The sequence below is a fragment of the Urocitellus parryii genome, chromosome 15, assembly GCF_045843805.1.
Source record: "Urocitellus parryii isolate mUroPar1 chromosome 15, mUroPar1.hap1, whole genome shotgun sequence".
NCBI lineage: Eukaryota > Metazoa > Chordata > Mammalia > Rodentia > Sciuridae > Urocitellus > Urocitellus parryii.
In genome coordinates, this window is record NC_135545.1 from 18,054,901 (window position 1) to 18,080,965 (window position 26,065).

The following is a 26,065-nucleotide window of genomic DNA, read 5'->3' on the forward strand; positions in this document are numbered from 1 at the left end:
CATGACCAGAATATGAGCAAACAGACCCCAGACCACAGGTCCAAAGCATTTTCGGAAATCATTGTCTGAGTCATTTCTGACACCGCCACCTGCCTGAATATTCCCCCCTCACCCCCAGGTCACCGCCTGCTTACCTGTAGTGGGCAATTTGGTTGGATTTATTCTGATGGCTCTTTGTACTTAGCTGTTGAGAAAGATATTTGTCATTTTGCTATAAAACATCAAACACATCATGACCTAAACGATTATGACAGCAGAGGCTTCAACTACAGTCTAGAATTTTAGCATTATTTATGATGCTTAGAGGTCTGGTGCCTACGTGTCTCCTTAATCCTGTCTAAATCCGGAACACTGTCTCCCGGGCCTGGCCCTGTGTCTCCCAGGGCTGTTAATAACAGCTCCTCCAGGCGCCCTATTTGTGGATGGAAAATCCATCTGAGGCTTTTGCATCTCACGTGGCTGTTAAAAATTGACGTTTCTTTATTGATGTAACTGGTTCCTGCCAAATACTTGGGGACAAATAAAAGTGCCTGGACTCAGAGACAAGCAGAGAACCATGTGTTCGTAGACTTGCCGGCCAATTGATATTGGCAGTTAAGCAAGCTGTCGTTTAAAAGAATCTTGAAAAGAAGAAGTTGACTGTTGTGAGACAGGATCAGAGTACTATGACAAAACCAGGTGACACCGCCTTTCCAAGGATCGGAGCCCAGGTGGCTGGGAGATGCATCTCTTCTCCGGACTCCTGGCTGCGATCAGGAGGGGCTGGCTTTGCTCGGCCCCTGCTTCCCTCGTGTGTCTCTTCTTGTGGCCTCTGGATTTCCACTTGCCCTTCTTTCTGCTGAAGATGCCGGAGTCTTCCCACAAGCCCCGTCCTGTGGCCGTGTCCCCCAGCACTGGCTTCTGCCTTGGCACGCTCCACATCCTCAGTCACTCAGGGAGGGGATTGCCACTGCATGGTCTGCCCTGCTCATCCTGCCATCACAGCTGAGCACTGGCACACAGTAGGTGTGCAATCGTGTTGACCTGACGGATGGTTGCAGGGGCCCCCAGGGTGCCCACAGGGTGGGGGGTGTGGGTGCCCCAACCCCACTCCACCCAGGGAGCACTGGCCAGGTCCTTCTTTTCTCTTCACATCCTTCTCTCCTTTTCCTTGTTTCTCTCAGCCAAAGCAGCACCCCCAAACCAAGGTGGGGGGCTTCTGTAAGTTAGATATAGTTTGTCCCCCTCAAAACTCATGTTGAGGCAGTATTGAGAGGTATTAGGACCTTTAAGAGGGATTAATGCTTTTCTCCAGGGTACGAGTCAGGATGGGTTACTTTTAGGGGGGTTGCTATAAAGCACACCTGCTGCCTCCCCTCACCCACTGCTGCACACACTCACTTGCCACACTCTCACATGCTCCTGCCGTGATGCCACCCACCATGTTATGACACAGCCTGAGGCCATCACCAGATGCAGCTGGCATACTTTTAGACTTGCAGAACTGTGAGCTAAATAAACTCTATAAATTTTCTGGTCTCAGGTGTTTTGCTATAGCAACACAGAACAGACTAAGAGAAGGGCAGGGAAGTCAGAGGTAGCCTTGGGCTGGTTTAAACTCTGGCCCATCCTCACCTCCCTGAGCCCACACCTGCCTTTTGTCCCCCTTACTGCTTCCTGTAGGCAACCTTCCTCCTCCAAGCCCTCTCCACCTTCCTGTGACATTTGCAGAGTGAGTGTTCAGTGCTGGGTACCAGGAGGTGGGGGATCTGCCGAGAGGGACACCCGTGCCAACCAGCCTTAGACTAGCAAGCATCCTGTGTGGCTGGTGCCAGTGACCCAGCTGGGAACACCAAGGGAACTGTTTGGAGATGCCCTGGGTGTGAGCAGCCTGGGGCAGCTCTCTGCCTGCAGCCCTTGGAGATTCTGACCCTTGGAGATTCTGCTGCTGTGAGAACTGAGGGTCCTGCAAATAAGAGCTGAATTCACACAGTCTGATGTGACAGCAGCCACAGTAGCACTGCCATTCTTGTTGCATTAGTGGTGCAACCGAGACCAGAGAGGCATGCTGCAGGATCCAGGGTAAGCCGTGCTCAGAACCAAGCAAGGAAGTCAGTTCTGGGGTGGCCCTCATACCCCAGCCAGGCCTGAACCTCATTGTTTTTCATTCTGTGCTCTGGCCAGGGTGAGGTTTGCCCATAACTTCCTCCCTTGTCTATAAACCGCCCCCCCACCCCGACCTCCTGACCACCTGTCCTTTCTGAGGGGCCCTGGCGGAAGTGACAAGGGAGGCAACCTGCTAAGTCACTCACCCTGGGGCCTCTACTTGGCTTCTAGATTCTGTTTTCCATCATGCTAATTACATTTATTATTCATAAACTGCTAAAACCGGCTTCTTGGGCCTCAGTGTTCCAAGCCCCCAGGCTGTCACAGCTGAGGCTCCTCTGTGTCGGGCTGGCCAAGGGTCCCCTGTGGTTTTGAGTCTGGATCAGACGCTGGCACAGCCGAGGGGCCTTGGAGTTTGGAAATGAAAACAAAGGATTCCCCAGTGTGGTGGCTTTCCGGCAGCCTGGGGTGGCTGCTGCTTTTTTCTCTTCTGCCTGGAAATGCCGGCTGGACAGGGAGGGTCGCCTCAGCTACCTCACTTGGCCTCTTCCTATCCGCTGTATGCCTTTGATCTTCCTGAGTCCTTGGGCCTGGACCTGCCCTGGGGCTCCATCACTGTGGTGGCTGATGTCTACTTCCTTTCCTTCTCTCTAGGCTGCCCGCAGATATTTTAGACTGTCCAGTAGTTGAAGGTTCCCAGTGTGCTGTCTTTATCCTTGGCTCTGTAAGCAGGGAGAACCCAGGCCTGTGGAGCCCAGCCATGCAAAGGCTGGACCTCGTGTGTGACCTGCTCGGCTTTCCTGCTGTTCCACCTGGATCGTTTCTGGCCCTGTTCCCAAGGTTCAGTGACCACTCAGCGGGCACAACCCTTCCCAGCCACTTATGGACACCCCTTGCTAACCCCCATCCATGGTCAAATTCCATTTCTATGAAGTGTCCATCTGTAGGAAAATCTCGGATGTTCCCACCCCTGAGACCAAGGGAAGGCCAAATACACTGTCGTCCATTCGGTAGATGGCACATGGCAGGCAGCCCTCACCCCTGAGGAGCTGCTCTGACTCCTTACACTTAGGCTCCAGCCTCCAGGTTCATACAGTGATGGTGTGAAGGTTTCCTCCCTGTCATGAGAAAAGCAGAAAACAAAGATGCAGTGATGGTTGCTGGAAAATGACAGGTAGCATCAAGCAAAGCCAAGCATCCCCTATCCAACGCCTCTGCAGTCCCACTAAGCATGAAGAAGATGATGTGCTCTGTCTGTGGTCCAGGAGAGGTCGGAAGCTGGGGGAAACCCAGCTGATGGGCAGAGAGATCATAGTAGGTTCACACCGTGAGTACCACCAGGCAGATTGATTGAGCAGATTGTCGTGACACACAAGAACATTGCTGGATGAGTCTCACGATAACAGTGTAGACAATGCAGAATCAAGAAATCCTTAAGAATTTACACATTTTAAAATGTGTCATCCTGGGGCTGGACTTGTGGCTCAGTGGCAGAGCACTGGCCTCGCATGTGTGAGGCAACAGGTTCAATTCTCAGCACTGCATATAAATAAATGAATAAATAAGGTCCATTAACATCTAAAAGAATATTTTTAAAAAAGAATGTCATCCTATTTATAGATGAAGTTTTTAAACAGGAAAAAATGCTGATAAATGAGGAATAGGGAGAGTGGGCAGTGATGGAGCCCACTGAGAGACTAGAAGTCTTCCGGGTCTTGATCTGGGGGTATGTTGGTGGACACCTGAGGTGTGTGCACTTTATGGGGTAAATGTTATATACCTCAAGAAATAGATTCAGGGCTGGGGTTGTGGTTCAGTGGTAGAGTGCTCACCTAGCATATGTGAGGCACTGGATTCGATCCTCAGCAGCACATAAAAAAATAAACAAAGTACTGTGTCCATCTAGAACTAAAAAAAAAAAAAAAAAATTAAAAAAAAAAAGAAATAGATTCAAAGAAAAACTTCAAAGAAGAGCTACTACACTGAAAGTCTAGGCAGGAAGACCGCAGCATCTCTTATCCTGAGTGGTTCTCATAACTCCCAAATTTACCGGCTGACACCATGAAATGACCATTTGTGCGCTTTCTGAATTACTCCGTTGCTGATGACAGAAAGAAAATGTAAAGTTAAATGCAATTTAGGGAAGTACCGCCTGGACTGTCTGTTAAGGCCAAGGCCTGAATATTGAGTCTATTAGAAGCAATTATAAAAGGGACAGTGCTTCTTAATGTTTCTCATTTGACAAGAAGGTTTTTAAATATGGGGCATTAGTTAATAAAAAATCCCCAGAAGCCCATTGTAATATATTACCTAATTCCTAACAGTTCAGAGCCACTGGAATAGGTAAAAAGGGGATGTAAAATTAATATATAGTTATTATTAAAATTGCCTTATAAATTAGTTAAGGCCCCTGGAGGCACAAAGTAGGCATCGTGATTCTAAGAACGTCTCAAGGGCTTAGCTGTGCCCTGTGTGTTTGTGGAGCAGGAATGCCCCCTTAGAGGGCTGGGCCGAGCTCGGCTCTGTGGTTGGGAATGAAACACCTGCTCATACTGCAAGAGACAGGAGCCAGCGGAGCAGGCAGGCTCCAGACACTTCATAAAGAACCCTCTTCCTGGGTTATTGAAGTTTGGCGGGGGGGGGCGGGGGGGTGGTGGCTGGTGCTTTGAGGCCCTTACTGGGCATATTCTGTGCTGGAGGCAAGAAAGACCAGATAGCCCTGTCCACGTGGGTTGGGAGCAACATGAAAACATCTGTGTAGTTCCTGAGGTCCTGGGGACCAGCCAGCTTGTCCCAAACCTGGTGGGGTAGAAACGATTGCTCTGTGGTGTTTTCACCCAAGAACACCCAGCTGCAAGCAGGATGGGAGGGAAGGCCAGAGGGCAGGCGGGCAGGTTACTGTGGGCCAGCCACATCTGCAGGCTGCTTGAGCTGAGGGTGCTTCTGAGCAATATGTGTATGTGACTCAGGCTGTGTCACGGCCATCATCTCCAGGCTGTGCGTGCTGGGAGCCCAGGAGTCTGGCCTTCCCACCTTTGCTATGCAACTGTGCATTTAATTGGGGGATTTAGGGGCTGTGACTGGAAATCCATTCAGATCTGAGCTGTCTGCTGAATCTTAGTTTTCTGTCCAAGCAGGATTTGGCCAGAGTGATATTTTACCCAGTCTAGGTGATTTGCCTGTACCTGCTGCATCTGCTCATGGTGGCAGGCTAGTTTCCTGGAATGGCACAGTCCTCCCAGGAATAGGAGCTTCCTGCTCCCCCCCAGGGAGATAGCTATCTGGGGTCTTCCTGGTGGCAGCACCAGAGGCCCATTAGCCCTTTCATTTGGCCCTGCAGAGCTTTAGTTCTACCCCATCCTGTCTGTGGCCCCCTCCACTGCAGTGGAAGCTGGGGCTGTCGCTGCTGTTTCCCGAGGAGCGGGGAGCTCATTTGGCTTAGGTGAGTGGCCTTCAAGATATAGCATGAGTGCAGAGGGCAGCCAGAGGAAGCAGGTAAGGCTGTTGTCCAGCCAGTCTCTCACCTCTCCAGCTCACATTGTGATAGGATACCTCCTTGTGCAGACTGAAGTTTTGCCAAAGAATCTGATTCCAGAGGAGGAAGATACGTGAGCTTTCAAAGCAGAACTGAGCAGAAATTCTTGTGACTTGAATTCTCCAAAGCACATACCAAAGAGTCTGACCTATAGCCTGGCACGTGATGCATGCTTGTGATCCTGGCAACTCGAGAGGCTAAGGTACGAGGATCACAAGTTCGAGGCCAGCCTCAGCAACTTAGCAAGGCCCTGAGCAACTTAGTGAGACTGACTCAAAATAAAAAACAAAAAGGGCTAGTGATGTGGCTCAGTGGTAAAGCACTTCTGAGTTTAACCCCCCCTCAAAAAAAAATCTTGCCTATAGAGTTCATTTCTGTGCCTACTGATGTAATATAGAGAAGGTCCAAGAACTCTAGGTAGAGGAAGGGGTGGGGCCTCACTGTCTTCCAAGAGGATGTCTTTCCTTGAGGTTTCTTCCTGGCCTCATTCATTAAGGGGCACCTATGACCCCTAAGCTCTTGACAACCCCTTTGGGTTTAATCTTCCAGTTCTGATCCTGAGCCCAGGAAGCAGAAGAGTAGTGGCACTTAGAGTCTGAACACCCGTCTCCAGGCAGACATGTTACCAGATGGGTGTAAAGAGGGGCAGGTAGGAAAGTCTCTGAGGGTTGTGTCCCTCCTGGGAAGGATCTGTGCCCTGGTGGCAAAACACAGAGGTGCAAAGCAGACGGTTTAAGAAAATATCAAGAGCAGGGATTTCAAATGTCTTGGGCAGAACAAGGAGGGGGAAAGTGCTGTCCTGTTTTACATTCCCCTTTCTTGGGGACATTCCCCTTGTGACTCCCAGGACTACACCTCAGTCCTGGCCTCTAGGAGGACCCAAGGCATTCAGACTTTGGATGATCTCAACCCTCTACCCCCACTCCAGGGAGGTTCCCCATGAGGAGTCAGCAAGAATTGAGTTTGGGTCATTGTTGGGGGTTTTTTGTTTGTTTTTGTTTTCGACTGTGGTATTCGGGATTGAACCCAGGGATGCTCCACCACTGAGCTACATCCCTGTCCCTTCTTATTTTGAGACAGGGTCTTGCTAAGTTGCCCAGTCTAGTTTCCAGCTTGCAATCCTCCTGCCTCAGCCTCCCGAGTCACTGGTGTTACAGGCATGCACCACCATGTCTGGCTTGATTTGGCTGTTTTTTAATTTGTCCACAACAGTGGTGTAGAAACAGATCTAGTTGTGGTTCCCTCCAGCCAGGCAGAAGGATTTTCAAGGCACTCCCGGTTGGTTGGCGGCAGATGGTGTGCACTCGCGACCCCTTGTGGCAGCTTCGTAGAGTTGTTCTGGATCTCAGAGTGCTTAGGAGTGTGGGCTGTGTCCCCTGGCAGCTAGTGAGGCAAGTCTGGGTCCAGGGGAGCTGTTTGGTCTTTGACAGATAGCTTTCATTTCTTTCAAAAAACATTTTTAAACGAAAATGGCTTTAATCTGATACAAAAATAATACCTATGCCAGTAGGATACTCAGTACAGAATATTATAAACAAGATATGGGGGACAGGGTGGCGTGGGGGGGAGAAGTCAATGGTGCAGAGGTTCACTCACCCCTGTTGCTTTAGCCAATAGGCTCCAGATCTCTCTGGGGTACAGACAGACAGACTTTGATGTGCTGAATCACACTGGGTGGGGGTTGTTCCTCATTTGTGCAGTGGAAACCTCTTCCGTCAGTGAACTGGGACACACTGTGGGGCTCCAGCCATAATCCACCCCCACAGTCCTTAACCGGACAGCCAGATGGTTCTTGGCTTCTCTGTATGACACTATGATGATCAGCCTTATCTGGCCATCCCTGAAGGGATATTTAACTGATCATCTCTTTGGGACAAATTCCTGCAAATGCAATTGCTGGAGGAAATGTTGAAGCACAAAGCCAATCTGCCTTCTTAAAAAAGTTGGTCTCCCTTCTCAACTGCGACTGGCATGGGTGTACTCCATACTTCCTGGGGATTTTCTCACTTAATCCTTGGAGGGGCACATAGCATCCTTTCCACCTTTGTAGGATAGGCCACAAAGGTTCCGCAGACCCCATAGCAGACAGATGGGCCTTGGAGGAGCCAGGTGGTCTCTCTCTCTTCTCTCAAAACCATACTCTCACTCTCAGAGCCGTCATGCTGGACAGCCAATGAGTGTTCATGTGTCCACGGGGCCTCAAGGTTAGCTATGTTGTTTCTGGGATTATTCCAATCTGATAAGGACAAAGTACTATCCCACCTTTATGGGTGCTTCTATGATTACTGGGAAGGTTAAACTTTTGCCAGCATTTCTTGGGCATTTGTCATTGTGGCCTGTCTCTTCTTTGCCCCATTTGCTGTGGGGACATTTGTGCTTGACTTACTAATCTACAAGAACACTCTGTAGTAGGGCTCATGTTATTATTCTATATGTTGAAAATAGTTTTCCCAGAGAGATATACAGAAATTTTAAATGTAAGTAGTCAAATTGGTTCTTTCCTATATAGTTTATATCTTTGCATAATTATCATTTCTGTTGTCTCAATACATTTCAACTATTTACATGTGTTTTCCTCTGTCTATAATTTTATTTATGGTTTTAAAAAAACTTACTGCATAATTATGAAATACTTCAAACACTGGTACATATAGTATCATAACATATCCATGCATCTACATGCTTGTCTTTTCTTTATATTTACCTCTCCATCTAAAATGCATTTAAGATAAGTGTGGAAGCAAGAATCCTGATTTTTCTGCTCCCCTAACCCTGCAGAATGTCTGGCCAACTCATTGCTTTGGAATAATGTCTTTGCCTCATTGGTTTAAAATTCTACTTTTTCTGGGCTGGGGATGTGGCTCAAGCAGTACCGCGCTCGCCTGGCATGCGTGCGACCCAGGTTCGATCCTCAGCACCACATACAAACAAAGATGTTGTGTCCGCCGAAAACTAAAAAATAAATATTAAAAAATTCCCTCTCTCTCTCTCTCTCTCTCTCTCTCTCTCTCTCTCCATCTCTCTCTCTCTTTAAAAAAAAATTCTACTTTTTCCATATTCTAGATTTCCATGTGTATTTAATCAGCATAGGGTAGCATTTGTTGCTGTAACAACAAAAACCCAATTCTTGGTTGTTTAGTTAAAAAAAAAAACAAGCCTTATTTCTTGGAAATGTTGCAGTTTGAGGCTGGCACGTGGTACTACTGGGGAGCAGTGACTCAGGGCTGCTTCCGTTGCCTGATTTCCCCCCCTTAGAAGGGAGAGAAACATGGAAAACTCATACCTACTCGTAAAAGCCAAGGTCTAGAAACAGCACATGTCACTTCCCTTCATATTCCTTTTAGGGGGAAGACAGTCACATGTTCACAACCTAAAGCCAGAAAGAGGAAATAGAGTGGGGAGCTTATGGCCACATCTCCACTGAGCTACTCTTGGACAGGTGGAGTTCAGGGGGTGTGTATGAGTGTGAACTTTTTCTTTAAATCATTATTCAAATTGGGTCTTTCTGTCATCAGTTACCCTTTCCTCTCATACTTGCTGAGGACCTACTGTGTGCCCATCACCATGCTCATCCTTGAGTACCAGACGACTTGGGCCTGGTGCCAGGAGTTCCTTCAAGACTGATTGGGAAAGGAGGCAGCACCGTTTGGGGCCACATGCCTGACTGAAAGCTCTGTGGGACAGGAGTGAGGGCAGAGCCATCTATGAAGAGCAGTAGGTGGTGACAGGAAGGAAAGCCACCTGAGAGAACCCAGGGAGGTTCCTAGGGTGGGAGGTCAGGCCCTGCATGTGGATGCAGCTTGTGATGATGGTGCCTTCCTCCTGACTCCTGAAGCCCCTCAGGAGGGCTGCTAGTGCTGAGAATACACCCAGACCCCTCCAGCCACCACCTCCTGGGTGGACAGTTGGGCCAGGAGGGGATCTGGTTAAAGCCAGCAGATGGAGGAGGGAGGGGAGCAGCAGGGAGGGACACGGTAGCCGAGGAAAGAGGAGACCTGATGGGGTGCTGGCAACGGCTGGGCTTGGGGTGGGGGCTGAGGTACATTCCAGAAGGGAGAGCTCAGGGCACACGAGATGCGTACATGGATACCTGGGTTCCCCACCTGTGCCCAGCACAGCTGATGAGAAAGCATGGCTTCCCTAGGTTGACTCCGTCTTCCTTGTCCTCTGACCCGCTTTGGCAGTCTGTGAATTTTCTGACTTTTGGTGGGAGATGATGGCTTCTATAGGTCATCCTGGTGAGGTATGGCAGAGAGTATGCAGGCCAGGGTGGAGAGGCGCAAGACTCCTACCTCATGGCTAGACAGGAGGGCCTTCCCAAGCCTTATCCCTCCTGCCTTGCAGAGGGAGGCTTATAGGGGCCCCCAGGGTGAGTCCCAATGAGTGGACATTGAGTAGACCTCTGACAAGTGCCCTCATTGCCATCAGACCAGGAGATGGGATTTCTCATGTGGGAGAAATCCTGTAGTTGGTCTGCTGGCTTTGTGTTGAGGAGGGCTAATACCATAAAAAGAAAAGAGTCTTTAACTTTGCATCAATAGGTAAAGAATAATCAAAATATAATTAAAAGCATGAATTCTTCTAATTATTGTCCTAGTATAATATGTATTTAGTAACAAGACATCTGCAAAGGCTTCCTTTTGAATACATCCAGAAACAAGAGAGGGTAGCATTTTAATTAAAAATGGATTATTTCAAAAACAGTTTAATCATCCTGTCATCAAAGGACTTAGATCTTATTAATTAGCTATTGATAAGTAGGTTTAGGTTGCCCAAATTTAAATTCATGGGGATTGTTGTTGGCATCCCCTTGAGGAGTACTTTTCAGACACTCCCCGCCCCCGGCCGTGTGTGGGATGTCAGCAGGAGAGAGATTCAGGGTACATGGTCTGAAATCACTTCTTTCATCCTCTGTGGACCCCGAGTGGACATCCTGCTGCAGGTGGGGACAGATGGGGAACACTGGTAGCTGTCTCCCCTGCCCCACCTCTGTGCTTTGGAATGAGAGGGTCCTGAGACCCCAGAAGATGATGTCTGCTCCCTGAGCAGGTCCTTCCTTCTGATTGGCCCTCCTGACAGGTCACTGAGGGAGCACAGTTGCAGAACGTGCTGGAATATGCTAGCCAGGCAAACCCCTGGGTCCACCTGGCCCTGGCGATAACACCTTCTCTTCAGGGCTGATCTTTCTGTAGGGGCAGCGTGAGCCCAACCCCCATTTATCATCTTAAGTGGATAAAGACTTTCAAAGTGATAAATAGTATTCATGTTGTTCCTTCAGCCAAGTGTGGCTAAACTAATGCTCAGAGTTGTGAACGGGGATGGGAAGGCTCATTAGAAGAGGGGCCCTTGACAGTTCACGCCTCATAGCTGACAAGCCGCTTCGAAATGCAGCCACCAGCAGGATAGAGAGGATCCTTCCCACCAAGGACCCGCAGAGGCTGGCCCTGCCAGAGCTGATCTTGGCCTCCCTCCTCTGGGGGTTGGACTCTGTCACGGGCTTTGTGGTTCGTGCATGCTTAGAAGAACCTTCTCAAAGAGGAAACAAATCTCTTTCCTAGATACCTGAGTCTCACCCTCCTGGCCAAGTAGCCATGGTTCTTGCTTCTTGCAGGTGGCCAGGGGTCCAGGCTGCCAGGAACACACCTCTTCCTGGGTCCCTCCAACCTGGAGGTGGCCCACCTGCCTGCTGCACACTGACCACTGGGTTGCTACTTGGTCCCAGGTGGCCAGACCCTTGTGCTCAGAGCCCTGTGCTTGCACCACCTCCATGGTTAGTGTCTGCAGGCCTCCCAGCGATAGCACCTGCCACTTCTCTCGCCCCTTCACTTCCTTCAGTGGAGGGCAGCTGGTAGGGAAGCAGGGGACAGGGACCCAGAAGACAGATCAAAGTGTGCTGGGGCTCAGCTGGGGAGGGCAAGACTGTACTTCAGAAAGGCATTAATCTAAAATGGTTTTTTCCTGGGATAGTTATTTCTGAAATGACACATTTGTGAAATATTTTAAGATTGGAAAGCTGAGAAAGGAATCCGATATTTAAAAACAGCGTATCACTGGAACCTTTTTAAATGAAATAAACATCCTAGATGGATTCAAAAAGCAAAGCATTTTCTTTCCCTAAAAGGGTAATTTGGGGCTTCTATCCTGCCCGTTCTAGGTGGGATGCGGGGCCCTTGTCTCCTGCAGGGTCAGTATTTAGAGAACATCTGTTTGGCAAAAGACAGGTTTCCTTTGTTTTGTTTGTTTGTGGTGCTGGGGATTGAACCTAGGTTTCATTTCTTCTACCCAAAGATAGTGGAGCCTCCAAAGACCTCCCACCCCTAGGCAGAGTGCAGAACGACCTGGCACAAAGGGTGCTTTGTAACGGGGCTTTCATCTTGAAGCCTCCAGGAGAGTCGGTGCCCTGACCAGGCTTCATCTAATGACCCAGCCTCAGGATTAGCTGTTAAATAAAGCCGGTGGAAGCGTTGCCAAGTGAGACTCCTGCCAGCATTCTGGACCGCAGGGACACGCCTGTGCTAAGCCTGCACTGTCAGCCAAGCAGAGCATCCTCAAGGGGCTTGGTACCTTCCTATCCGAGGCCCTTAGCTGCCAGGTTTACAGGACCCGGCATTGTTCCCTCACACACCTCAGCACCTGAGGTTCTAAGGGGTCTATTTGCTCATTTTTCCGTGGGTTCTGGTGTTCCCAGGCTGAGCCAGGGAACAGAGAGGCCCTGTCACAGGGAAGAACTTGGGTTCTATTTGAGGTCTTCCTGCTAACTGCTGAATGGGAACTTGGGGAGGTTCCAGACCAAAGTTCTCCCATCCAGAGCTAGAAACAGGGCTTTTCCTCCAGCAATCTTTAGAACAGATTTTTTTTTTTTTTTATCATCAGCCATTCATACAGCACTTTCAGGATTTCAGCCAAATCCATACCCCACTTTGCAATTACCTGCTTTCTGGTTTTCTTTAAATTGATTCCTTTTTCCCCCCACTTTAAATGTTTCAGAAGAAAGCTTTTTATCTCTGCCATAAGTGAAACTCTTCAGTATAATTTGCCAGTTTAAATGGAAGGTAGCACTTTAAAATAAATAAAAAAATAAGATAACTCTGTTGATCCACATGATGTCATCTCATGGGCTCTTATCATGCTTTGGGAAATACTGGCTAAAAAAAAAAAAAAAATCCCCTTCTTCCCTCCCTGACTCTCCAGAAACCTCCCCATGTTCCTAGCATCCCTCGTGGGGTCGTGGAGGGGGCACAGCCATCTCTTAGAGATAAAATGGCCTCTGCATTGGATTAAACTAGGATTATATTCTTCTACTATGGAGAGCCTTTCGTACCCTGGACATGTGGTCTGAGCCCCCCTGGATGATTCATCTGGTGGTCTGACCCAGCTTAAAAGGGGAAGATTGTGTTTCAGGCTAAGAAGGATGTTATTGCTGAAGTCAGCATGACCAGTGCAAGGTGGGGTCAGAGGTAAGCAGACTTTCACCCCAGAATCAGAGAACTCTCAGTAGATTTACTTGTATTTGCATACCTCTTCCAGGACTTTCCAAAGCTGGGGCACTCTCTCTCTTGCTCAGTCCCCAACTGGGTCTGGACTCACAGGCCTAGAACTTCCCACTTGAGCCATGTGCTGTGAGTTTCTTCTGTGTGTTGTCTCTCTCCCGGGATCCCTCCTGTGTACCTGTCCCAGAGAGACACCCTACCTTTCCTTTCTAAGAATCAGCAAAGAAAGTACCGAAGAGGGTCAGAATGCAAAAAGAGTAGAACTCGTCCTGAAAGCCCCAGTGAGGGCAGGGGACAGTCCCTGCACAAGCACAGACTGCAGGTGGAGGCCCTAACGGTCCCACATATAAAGAATTAATCTTTCAACAAGATGGCACTGCAGGCCAGCGTGCGGGCGACAGTTAGTGAAAGAAGATGAAATGGAGCTCTGCCTCTTGACCTCCATTACAGTCAGTTCAAGACTGATTGATAAAGTAAGTGTGAAAACCGTCCACAAAAGATGTCAGGGTTTATTTAATCCTGGGGATGGGGAAGGGCTTCTTAAATATTATGCCAAAGGAAGAAGCCATAAAGAACAAACTTTAACACATCGGACCAATAAAAATGTAAATTATCTGTCCAGAAATGCCATAAAGAAAATTAAAGAGCAAAGGGGAAAACTTGTTATACAGATGATAGTCAAAACCACTGCCCGGTATCCTTCAAATATAAATACCTTAAGGATCAATAAGAAAAAGATGAACATTCACATTTTTCAAAAAGGAACAAGCCATTCAGAAAGGAAGAAAAATATGAGGAATAAGCACATAAGCTCATTCAGACTTGCCAGTCCATCAATGAAACTTGGAAATACTTGGTATTTGCCTACAAGATTCCTAGTCTTGTGGGCAGACAGGCTCTGAGGTGCCCTGCCCAGGACCCTGAAAATCCTGATGAGTGTCCAGGGTTCATTTTGCAGAACTTTCCCTGAGACTGAGAAATGCGCATGTGCTCAAAATTCCTTCTAGGAATTTTTGTCTAAGAATAGTGAAAAGGCATATGGCCATGAGCGTCCATCATAACAGAGGTGGAAGTAACCTAGATATCTGCCAGTGGGAAGCTGGTTAAGTAAATTATAGCCGTGGTACTCCCAGCTGTATATTCAAAATTAGTTATTCAATTACTCAATAAAAACATACTGAAAACCTCCTGTGTGCCAAGCTCTAATCTGAGCTCTGGAGGATACTACAGTGAACAAAACAGATAAAACCCCAGCCTAGTGTCAGCAAGGAAAGGATGGATGGATTGATGGTAGGGTAGATAAATGGATAAGTAGATTGGTAGATGATAGAGATGGATGGGAGGGTGGGTGGGTGGGTAGATGGATGGATGGATGTGTGGATGTGTAGGTCAAAGGAAAAACAAGATACTTTTTATCCAGGGACTCAAGACAGGCCTTTCTGAGAAGGAATCGTTGAAGGAGGAGAGAGAAAGCAAACCGATTTCTGGGTGGATCTTCCAGCGGGAGAGAATGGGTCTCATCCAAGGCCCTGAGGCAAGAGCTTGCCTGGAAGGTCAGACATGGTGAGGAGGTGGACTCTCCAGACCAGATGAGATGGAGAGTAAGAGACAGGCAGGCTGCTGATGGGAGGCCAGGATGGGTGTGAGCAGGGTGGTCCTTTAATTGTAGAAGGATCCTTTTGCTGAACATGTTCTTTAGGGGACAGGGGCTGATGCTGGGAGGCCAGCCAGATCACTGTCACCATTGACCAGGCAAGAGAAGCCAGGGGCCTGCACCAGAGAGGGAGCAGTGGCAGCAGGGAAAAGTCATCCCATTCTAGATATTGTGACAGCATTAAAAATACAAATAGTATAGACAGTTGCCTCCTGACAAGGCTCACACTCTTGCTTAGCAATAACCTCAGTGGACAGCCTGCCCTCATCCAGGACTGGGTGGAGCTGTTGGTCCTTGCAGATCCGTGACAGCTCAGCTTGGGCCCCATGCATAGGTGTGCAGTGGAAGAAGGACGGTAAATGAAGGAGTGACTACTCGGAAAGTCTCGTGAGCTGTCTCCACTGCAGTGGGACCCACACCTAATCCTGCGACCTGCCATTTGCTCAGCAGAGATGCACACACACCAGCTCCCAGAAGATCAGGCAAGAACTTCCACAGCAGCATTATTGTAATAGCTATGGCGTGGAAACAGCCTGCTGTTCACTGATAGAATAATAGAAAAATACACGGGACTTTACTCACTCACTGGCACAACCCAATAACTAGAACAAGGGAATGACCAGCCCCCACCACCTGCATGGGTCTCATACCCGATGCTGAGCTGCAGAAGACACCAGACATAAAAAGAACATATTGCCGGATCCCATTTACAGAAAGTTCCAAAAGAGACAAAACTAATCTATGGTATTAGAAGTCGCCCATGGAGAAGAAGGACCAATGGGGACAGATAGGGTGTACATGGGTGTGCTCAGTTTGTGCCAATTCATTGAACTGTGTTCTTACTATTTGAGTCCTTTCCTGAGCATATATCATATTTAAGTAAAAAGGTGACTTAAAAAAAAGTTTAGAGCTAATTATCTTTTAAAATCTGTGTTTATGTTTTAAAAAATGCCTGGAAGGATGTTCAAGAAAATATTTGATAGAGGTGATCACGGGGTGATAAGATTAAGCATTATTTTTTTCATGTGTAATTCTAAGGATCCTTGTGTAAGAATTTCTTAGATCTCTTCCATATACATATTTACATAACTTATTAGGAGTCTACCGTGACCAGGGCTCTGTCGACTAAGGAGATCAATTTTTTTTCCAATAACTCATACTGCGTAAGTCAGAAACTCAGTGTAATCAAGCATGTCAAGAATAAAGGGGAAGATTTGTTAATTGAATGTCATGTTATGTCCTCAGTTATGCTTAATACAAGATAGGCAATTTAGAATTCCCAATTATCCAATTAAAATGCTAATTATCTTGTACCTTGATAAGGCCTCTCTAGAAGAGAGGGCGAGCTGACGTTCTCTGTCGCTGCACGTCTCCCTGTCTTTTTCTGTGACTGCTGCAGTCTTTGATGCTGCCCTTACCTCCGGTGCATAGGTCCTTCCCTTACAAGACCCTGCATCCCAGGGGCCTTTCCTGGAGCCTCAGCCATTGCTTTCCAGCAGCCCACCCAGGTCCCTGGGTGGAGCCATTTGTCCTTGCAGACCTGTTTCAGCTCAGCCTAGGATCCATGCACAGCTAAGGGTAGGTCAGGGCCCTGGAAGGTGTTTGCCACAGTTATCATCCTCCAGAGGACTTAACAGAGCACCCAGCCTTTCCCTGCTTGATTTCCTTCAGTCCTCAAAGTTAGGCCCAAGGAAGGTCCTATTTTAGCCCCCACCTACGGAACCAAAGCTTCAGAGGTGTCTGTGTGGAGACCTTAAGGTTTGCAGTGAGAAACCCTGCCGTGTGTGATGGCTGAGCACTATAATACCAGCTGCTTGGGAGGCTGAGGCAGGAGGATCATAAATTTGAGGCCAGCCTAGACAACTTAAGCAAGACCCTATCCCAAGATAAAATAAAAGGAGTTGGGGATCTAGCTTAGTGATAGAGCACTTGCCTAGCACTCTTATACCTAGGGAGACCCTGGGTTCAATCCCCAGTTGCCCAAAAAAGAAAAATAAAAAACCCTGAATGGACTCTTAAGCTCAAACCCAGATTCAGTGGCCTCCCTGAGCATCATTTCTCTGTGCTGTGGTTTCCTCATCTGTGAAGTAGAACAAAGTCTCCTTCCACAAAGGATTGTGCCAAGTGCTTCAGCTGGCTCTTTGCTCTTTCTCACTGGAGTGGCTGCGTGACCTTCCCCAGGTCCCAGCCTGAGTAGGCAGCAGAGCCTGGATTGGAGTCTACAGGAGTCCCAGATTCCAAGCACCCTTGCTCCTCAAGTGCAGTCCCTGAGGTTGCAGGCACTGCTAGAGGGGCCCAGCAGGAGCTGGGGAGTTGGGCAAATGGCCTGGGCAGGTGGCCGGGCCAAAAGAGTCTGTTTTCATCAGGTTGGTGGGCTCACATATTCTGAGACTGGACTGGCCAGGCCTTTGGGAGGTGTTTTCCTGGCCAAGCAGTCTCAACCCAAGAGCCAAGACTGGTGTGGGGGGACTCTGGGAGGGAATGAGGAGGCTCGGGGAGCACTGGGCAACAAAGAAATCCGCAGAAGGCGGAGGCATCACCACAGCCGTTCCAGATGGCCCGTGCCCTTCTTGATGGTACCACTTTGGTACCAGTTGTATTGAGAAGCTGTCTGGCTCTCTGGTATGCTGGTTTTCTAAATAATGTACTGCTGGTTTTAGTCCAATGTTTAATAAGCCAGGCCCTTCCTGGTGATGTACCACGTGAATGCCACTTGCTCATTTAAAACACAAATATAGTCTGGGCAGTGGCTCATCCCTAACCTTCTCTGTGTCTATCCTTACCTAGGGCTTGGGAAAGGGGAGGACAAAGGAAGAACCCTGATTCACCTGTCCCAGTGCCTGCCCTTCACAAGGCCAACAGAAAATTCATTCTAACAGAACTGGGCCCCCCTTAAGGTGTTTAGGCAGATCCATGAACCAGTGGCTGGACCCACCCAGCGACTACTGGGTGGGTAGGGGCCCTGTTGCCAGGAGCCTTCTGATGACCCATCGTTCATCCCAGAAGAAGCCAAGCAGCTTCCACCCTTCCCCTGAGAGTTCAAGGATGATTTGGTACGTGCTTACGGTTCCACGTGAGACAAGTTTCCTGCCGCCTGCTCCACTGATGCATGTGAGTTTGGCTCCGAGTCTCACGCTGGGAAAGCAGGAGAGGCGCCTGTTGGCCTGAGATGACTGTCAGGGCTCCTCTCTGCAGAACTGCCTTTCTCTCACTCTGAAAGAGAATTTCCTTTAGTAAGTGGATAGATCTTCAAAAGGTGTATTGCAATTGTGGTCATGTAGACCTGGAAAATGTCATTGTCACTAATTAAAATAAATGTGAATTACAAGTCACTTAGTACTGAGACAGTTGTACCCGACACTGGGAATAGGGACTTTGCACTTCCTTCCCCTCCCACTTTTTATACACTCAAGACTCCCATCAATCCCCGAGGAGGCAAGACTCCTGTATCAGTTTTCCCTGAGGGCAGAGGCAGCCATAAAGGGACAGCAGGCCAAGATGCCACTTGTCAAGCAGGAAGCCCACGTGTGTGTGTGAGTCCCAAGGCTGGTGCAAGGACACACCTTTGCATTCTGTCAGGCAGGTGCCCTGGAGATGCTGCCTGTGCTTGTCCTGCACGAGGCCTGTGGACTCCTGGGAGGACTTGGCTGTGCTGGACCATGCTGGAATGGACGCCCAGGCCACGGGTCTACGCAGGTTCTGTTTGGTTTTCAAGGAGTAGCCAAAGAGTACTGAGATGCCGGTGACTTTCTGGCCACCTGCGGTTAGGATCCCTCTTCTGTAGATTCCCTTTGAGGCCTCTGAACAATGACAATGATATCCACACAAAGTGCTCATTGTGTACCTAGGGGCATTCTACATATTCCATATGAATTAAGACATTTAATTGTCACAGCAACTGTGTAAGGGAAGTGGCATTACCAACCCCTTCTTACGGTGAGGAAACTGAGGCATGGAAGGAGGCCGTACAGCCGGCAAGTGACTGAGCTGGGGTTTGGCTTCTGAGTCAGTGTTGGGCAGAGCCCTGAGATGCTAGATGTGTGGGGCCAAGGACAAGGACGAAGGTCAGGAGTTGGGTGGGGAGCTCCTCAGCCCCCATCCTCTGGCCTCTACTCACCTGTATAAGCCTCTGTCCAGATTACCACCCTCCTAAGTGTCTGCAGGCCACGTGGGCTCCACCACCCCTACCCAGCTTCCCTGCCATACGCCTGTTTCTGTCACTCTTTACCTCTTGGGTCCTGAGAAATGATGTGGCCAAAGCTGCCCCTCCTTACCCTACCCCCACTGACCTCCTTGGTCCCAGCTACCGATGCTCACAGCCTGTGCTAATAGCTTGATAGGCACTTGCTTCCTAGGGCAGCCATTTTGCTGTTATCTGGGGCAACTAATGTGTTTTAAGGGACTATGGCTTATCTTCTTGTTAGTTGATAAAACCTCTGAGGGCACGAGCTGGGCTTTGTGCCCAGGAACTATCCACCAGAGGGATTTATGGATCCCTGGGGGGGAAGCCCAGCAAGGCTTTCCCTGGAGACATGGTTTCTGCAGATGTGGGCCTGAGTATTTGCTGTTCTTGTCCCATTAGTCATCTCCAGGCACTGACAAATGGTCCTGCCCCCCGTCTGTCACTGCAGTAACTCCATCTACCTCGTTATTCACAGCGCCAATTCTCCCAGGTTACTTAAGGGTTCTCATTTATGCTCAGATACAAAGCATCTTCTACCCGAGTCTTGCCTGAGAGAAATTTATAGACAATGATGTTGGTGGAACGGGCACGCAGGGAAGAGCTTCAGGGGGCGCAGAGCAGCAGGGATGTCTGGTTAGCTGGGACACGGGCAGATGTCCCCCCTGCTTATCAGGAAGTCCCCCTGCTTCTGGGGAAGGCTGTGTTGGCCCAGGAACCTGGTCTGGGTTCCCCCTAAGCCCTTCTTCCAGGTGAGCAGGAGGGAGCAGGGGTGGCTGGGCTCAGCCTAGTGTTTGTGCTGCACGTGCGAATTGCAGATTGATAGAAAGAGCAGGTGGAGGTGGTCATGGGGGATGGCAGTGCTCCTGCCTGACTTGCTGTCTGCTGTCCTCTGACAGACCATTCAATTTTACCAGTTTTGCTCTGATTCCTCATAAAATCTGCCTGTGTTTTTTATGCTGTCCTCTTAGGTCTTAATTATCTTATATGTATGGAAAGTCTCCACCAGATATGCTGTTATTCAAAGTCCTTGGGAGGTCTCAGCCTGCTGTTTGTTGTATCTGAAAACACTGCACGGTGTATGGGGGGAGGGTTTGCAGGTACGTAGGTGTGGCATGTCTGTAGTGTGTGTGTATGTGGTGTGTGTGGCCACCTGCACTTTGTGCATGATGTCGTTGTCATTGTTCAGAGGCCTCAAAAGGAGTCTATAAAGGACTGTCCTGCTTGGTTTGTGTTGGCTCCTGCTGGGAGCTCCTGGTATCAAAGCCAGGGACCAAGTGTTTTGTTAATTTCTAGCTTGGGGGTTTCCAAACTATGCACATGCAAACTGGAAACCCTTGGTGCACAGACTGGTGCTTATGAATCCTGAGATGCTTGGTGTTCATCTAGAGCCCAGCAGGCTTCTTTGGTTGCTGGTAAATTTTTTCCAAGTTTCCCTTTTCTTTGTGGGTTCATGTTATGAGGTGTCCCCCAAATCTCTTGTGTCTCTGCAGGAATATTCAGAGATGAAATGATTAAGCTGTGAGAGCTGCAACCTAATCAGTCCATCCTACTTTGAATGGACTGGGTGGTAGCTGTAGGCAGATGGGGTGTGGCTGCAAGAGGTGGTCACTGGGGGTGTGCTCTGGAAGGGTGGGTTTCCCTGTGACTTCTCCCCACCTTCACTTCCTGCTTCCTGATCCTGCCATGAGGGAGCAGCCCTCCACTGACCCCTCTGCCGTGATGTGCTGCCTCACCTTGGGCCCAGATTAATGGAGCCAGCCATCTGTGGACTGAGACCTCTGATAGTGTGAGCCCCAAATGAACTTTTCCTCCTCTAACTTGTTCTCACTGGGTATTTTGGTCATGGCAACACAAAAGCCAACTAAAATAGTGCATCACTGTAGCAGTCCCTGCTTTGTGTGCTGGGGGCCCAGGGTGTCTCAGGTCCATTCCTTTCATCAAAACTGACTTTCTGGCCTCTCCTTCCTTCCTCAATTATGAGCTCTGCTCTGCTATTGCGTTTGATGGCGCCCTTCTGAGTGTGAGAGGTGAGAGTGTTTCTCGCTGCTCCTCTGCCATCATTAAAATGCAGCCGTGGACCTGGACCAGTCAGTAGTTACCCCTCTAGCTGAGTCAGCTAGACACCCCCTTGTCTGTCTCACAGTTGGCCGGATTTTCTGTGAAGATATAAAGGGGACTTTATCAGGTGTCCTCTGGCCACTGTAGCATATGAGCCATCAGTGGGAAGTTGGGTCAGTCCGCTCTTGCTCCCAGCCACCCCAGCTCCACTAGCTGAGCTCAGACCGAGCTGCACAGAGCCTCCAGGTCAGGCCTGTGGCCCCAGTTTGGAGCATCTGGTCTCCAGTCCTCACCTTGAAATTATTAGAAGTGTGTCCCACTTTTCCTCATGGTCCCCGGCACCACCACCCCAGCCCCAGCACTCAAGTGTCTTTATGCATCGACAGCCCAGGCCCAGAATCTGCAGGAAATGGAACTGGTCCTATTTTGTCCACCCGTCAGAGCTCCAGTGTGTCCTCAAGTCCTGTCAGAAAAGATCACTGAGAACAAAATTAGGTGCCGAAGTCCAGTGTGAAGAACAGAGTCCTTGGGGCGGAGTGAATGTCAGCATGGGGCCTCTCTCTTCTCCTTCGGCTCTTCCTGGCAGGTGTGTGGAACTGTCAGTGTTCCTGCAACAGCGTCGAGTGTCGGGCTGCAGTTACAGGTGAAAACTGGGTCAGCCTTCCCTCAGTTAGACGCCCCTGACAGTCCCGCCTCATACTCGAAGTCGCTTTTTTTCTTCAACAGAAGCCGGGGATACAGGAAGGTCATTTCTGCCAAGGGGACGATGCAGCAGGAAGGCTTGCTGCAGGCGAGGGCACCAAACCCACCCCGGTCTCCTTTCTCATGGGCCACCCTTGTTCATCTGCACATGCCAATGGCACAGCCAGCCCTCTGCCTGTCCTTTCTGAAGCCAGCCAGTCTCAGTACAGACTGTGGTCATCTGCAGAGGCCCACACTGTCTCCATTACCCTAAGCATGGTGGCTGGGTGTCCCCTTGAGGTGTCCTTCTGATAGGGCAGGGCCATGCCTCCCAAAACTAAGGGAGCACTGTCTTCTTGTGTCATCGTAGAGGGAGCCAATTTTGAAACTACCTGTAGAGGCCTCATGCAGGAAGACTGGCAGTGTGGGGCACTGGCCCTGCCTTGCCTTAGTAGGAGTGGGCCTGGGCTGTGGCCTCCGTCAGTGCTGTGAACATGGGTCTTACTGTCCCCCTGGCCTCCTGGAACCGAGGTAGAGGCTACATTGCCGGTTGTCCAAGTGCCCCTACCACAAGGAGGGGAGCAGCCGAGGAGAGGAGCGCGTGGTTTTGCTCACCTCCCTGGCAGCTCCTGGAGCCTGTGTTGTGGAATATTTCACTTGCAGCTACCCAATTATCCTGTAAGGTTTGTAAGGCAAGTCTGCAAGCCGATTGAATCTAGCAGAACCATTTCTGCATAACAACTACTTAATACCCAATCATAACAATTATACATAATTTGTGTTTACAGTGCTTGAAAGATTAAACTCCTCCACACAGGCATTCTCTAAACAGACTTAGAACATGCAGGGCAGACAGGGCCGCCAGTTGGCATGCCCACAGTTGGTCTTTGGTGCTCTGCAGATGGCTGCCGTGGAGGCGGGTAGGCAGGGTGGGGGCTGCTTGGGCCTGCTTCTCAGCCAGGGCCATATGAGAGCTGGGCGGAGCTGGGGTCCTGCATGGAAGCTGGGTTCTCGCCAGCTGGGTTCTGCAGAGACCAGGCACCTGGTGTGTGTGGAAGACTAGGACAGAACCTCAGGAGCCACTTAGTCCCTGAGAGCCCAGTCTCATGCCGGGAGGAGGCCTCAGGGCATGTGGTGGGGGAGGAGGAGGACCAGGGCTACTCCAGAATTCTGGACAGGGTCACCTCCCTAGAGTTCAGGACTTGGATGTGGCTAGTCTGGTTGGACCATCAGTCCTCGGAGCCATCTCTAAGATCTGCCATGGGGGACCCAGCAGGAGGAGATAGCTTACTGCCGCTGTAGACACCCACCTGGTCCTGCTGGGCTTTGCCAAGGTCCGGCCATCCTCTGGCTGCTGGTGTCTGGCTCTCATGGAGGCCTCCCTGACACTCACTGGACTCAACCTGGGGCTGAGGTGTGCCTGCCTTTGCCTGCAGACCTTACTGCTGGGCCCACCTGCTTAGGGAGGAGTGTGTCCAGGGACCTCAGCTGGTTTACTGCTTTCCCAGGCAGGGAGGAGCGGGACCTGCCCTGTAGACCTGCCCTTCCCTGCTTCCCTGAGACTTCCCGGCCTGCTCCCTCTCCATGCGGCCTACCACTCACCCTTGTCTAGCACAGGACGGCCCTGGGGTTGAAAGGGCTCGTGTTCCTCTCCAGCTTTGCATCCTGTCTGACTTGCAGGAAGGCCCTTCCTCCAGCCCTGCAGAAGCACGTGGCCCCTGCCCCAGCCCGCTCCAGTGATCTCTCTGTCTTCCTAATGAGCCTGGGAGGCAGGGCAGCCCTGGGGCAGCGAGGCTGGCAGGCTCTCACAGCTCAGAACCCCCAGATTCTTCCCTACAGACACGCTGGGGAGCTCGGGCTTCTCGGGGCCACAGCAGAAGGCAGCCTGGGCTGAGGACTCGTGCATGCTGCAGTGATTTCAGCCTGTATTTCTCCTGCAGCCTGTTCCAGCATTACTGCTACTCCCGGGGCGGCATGCGCCACAACTCCTACACCTGCATCTGCTGCAGGTAAGTACACCGTCTGTCTCCTGGGGGAAGGTCCGGGGAAAGAGAGAGGGTGCTGCCTTCTTTGTGAGCTTCTTTGTCACTTGCTCACTTACACACCAGGCCACCCAAGCCTGGAAGTCACTTTTGCCCCCAAGACTCCGGGACTCAAGTTGCCTCTACCCGCCAGACCTGGGATCAGGGGAAGGAGAAAGCAGCCAGCTTGCTCCAGAAGCATACCTCTGTCCCCTTCCTCCCATCCCTGGTGATGGGCATAGGAGCTGAGCACTGGGAGGCCACCCCTCCTGGGGCCACTACTGTCTTGCCCCTTCACATAGGTACACACAGACCATACGGGGATTGGACTAGGACTCTAGGACGGGTGGCTTCTGTGTGCAGCAGGGGTGGAGCGTGGACGGAGCTGTGTTGGTGAGGGGGCTGCGGTTGTGTGTCCACATGTGTGTACACGTGGAGCTCTTGGTGTGGCTGCATGAGGACCATCCTGTCATGGTTATGGGGGTGTTGGGCTCCGTGTAGGTGTGTATATCATTGTAGGTGTCTGTGTGTGGCACGTTGTGTCTGGGGTGTCCTGTGTGGCCGTGTGTGTGGCTGTGTGCATCCACTGTGCGTGGCTAGGTATGCTCAGAGTGCACAAGTGGTAGCAATGACCATGAACGGAGAGGCAAGTGGTGGCCATGAATATGCACTATGGTGTGGGTGTCTGTGACTGTTTGTCACTCCATGTGTGATTGCACAGGCATGTCCTGGCTCTGGGGCTCACTACATGCTCTGTGAGACTCTGCCCCTCAGGTCTGGCCCCTGCACAGCCAGGATGGAGCTGGGCTTCTCTTGCTGATGTGCACGTCCTCACACATGAATAATACATATGAGCATCTCAGTCCTTGGAAATGTTCTTCTCTGGTGGATAGAGGGAAAAATCATTATTTCTACTTTTATGATTCCTGAGACTCCCAAATGGGGCCATAAATATTACACCCAGGTGGGGTTGGGTTTTGTTGTTGTTTTTTTCCTTTGGACAGCCTTACAAGTCCTTTTTTCTTAAAGGCATCGCTCATTAGGGAAGCTCTCTCGAGGCAACAGATAAATGAGAAGCTGCTGGCTTCCTGTCTCTCTAGCCCCAACCAGGACCCCAGGGTGGCTGTGGAGACTGCCAGGGCCTTTCCATTGACCCCGTCTCCCTTTAGTCTCCAGGAAAGGAGGGCTTCCACAGGGTCCCCCCATCTCCCAGGTCCACAAACTATTGGACTATAGGTTTCCATTTCTGCTCTTCATCTGTGCTGTTCACGTCCCCAGGCCAGAGGGTGGTGGCCTGAGTGGCAATCACAGCCCAGAAGCCCTGCAGGTAGCACTGTCATGAATCAAGAGGCTGTGGCTGGTGGATGGGTGGTCACCATGTCACCTGATCTCAGGTTGTGGGCCTGGTCCAGCCAACTTATGGCCTCTGCTGGAGGATGGGTAGCACTGTCCTTGGGGTAAGGGCTTGGAGTGCCAGCTTCCCAGGGCTGCTGGGTGCGGATGAGCTTTTGACCATCCTCCTGGCTCTTTGCAGCGGTGAGAATGCATCTGTACTGCACTACGGACATGCTGGGGCCCCCAACGACCGTACGATCCAGGATGGAGACATGTGGTAAGTGAAGCTGGCCCCTGGGCTGTCCCAGTTCCATCTCTGCACGTGAATAGCCCAGCCAAGGTGGAAAGTAGATGTCAGTGTCCACTGGGAGCCTCTGGGTCCCTATCCTGAGAGTGCTGACCACAGCAAGATTCCCAGAAACCGCTCAGATTTCTCTGCCAAGGCTACTGGCCTGCATGGTGCTTTCTACAGGGCCAGAATCCCCTGTCCCCTGCAAATAAGCACCATGAGGTGGGTGCAAAATAGGGTCACTGTGTTTCCATGGGATATTGGGCTTTCTGAGGAGGAGCTGAACTGTCCCCAGCCTCTGCCAGGTTGTTCTTTCCATTCAGAGAGAGCTCCATACTTACATCCCTGTGTCCTAGTGCCTGGAGGCCAGGAGTCCCCCATACCCAGAAACATGTCATCCTCAGCCACAGGACCTCTTGGCATATGCAAACTGTTGGTTCAGCAAGTCCAAGGTGGTGGCTCTCTAAGCATGCTGTGCCGTGATCTCAGCCCCTGGTGGAGGACATGAAAGGCTGCATGGGCAGGCCCCGTGGCCTCCATACCAAGAACTGCAATCCTATTCACAGATCCCCAACATGGAGGGCAGAGCACCCTGGGGTAGCACTCATGGGCTTGGTAGGGTTCCAGGGACACACACAGATATGGCCTCAGCTATAGTGGCCAAGTTCCCTGCCTGTCCTCCTCACCATCCAGCGTGGGGATGTTGAGAGCTGTTCAGATGCTCAGCCCCAAAC

The 26,065-nt window shown here is 50.3% G+C and overlaps 1 protein-coding gene across 1 annotated transcript in view; it reads left to right on the forward strand.

Moving 5' to 3' along the window:
• Positions 1-26,065, forward strand: part of Pepd (peptidase D) — a 115,764-nt gene that overhangs the window by 67,525 nt on the left and 22,174 nt on the right. The window contains exons 10-11 of the mRNA XM_026391272.2: positions 23,627-23,695; positions 25,242-25,319. Of these exons, the coding sequence (XP_026247057.2) occupies positions 23,627-23,695; positions 25,242-25,319 (147 nt within the window). The remainder of the gene's footprint in view (positions 1-23,626; positions 23,696-25,241; positions 25,320-26,065) is intronic.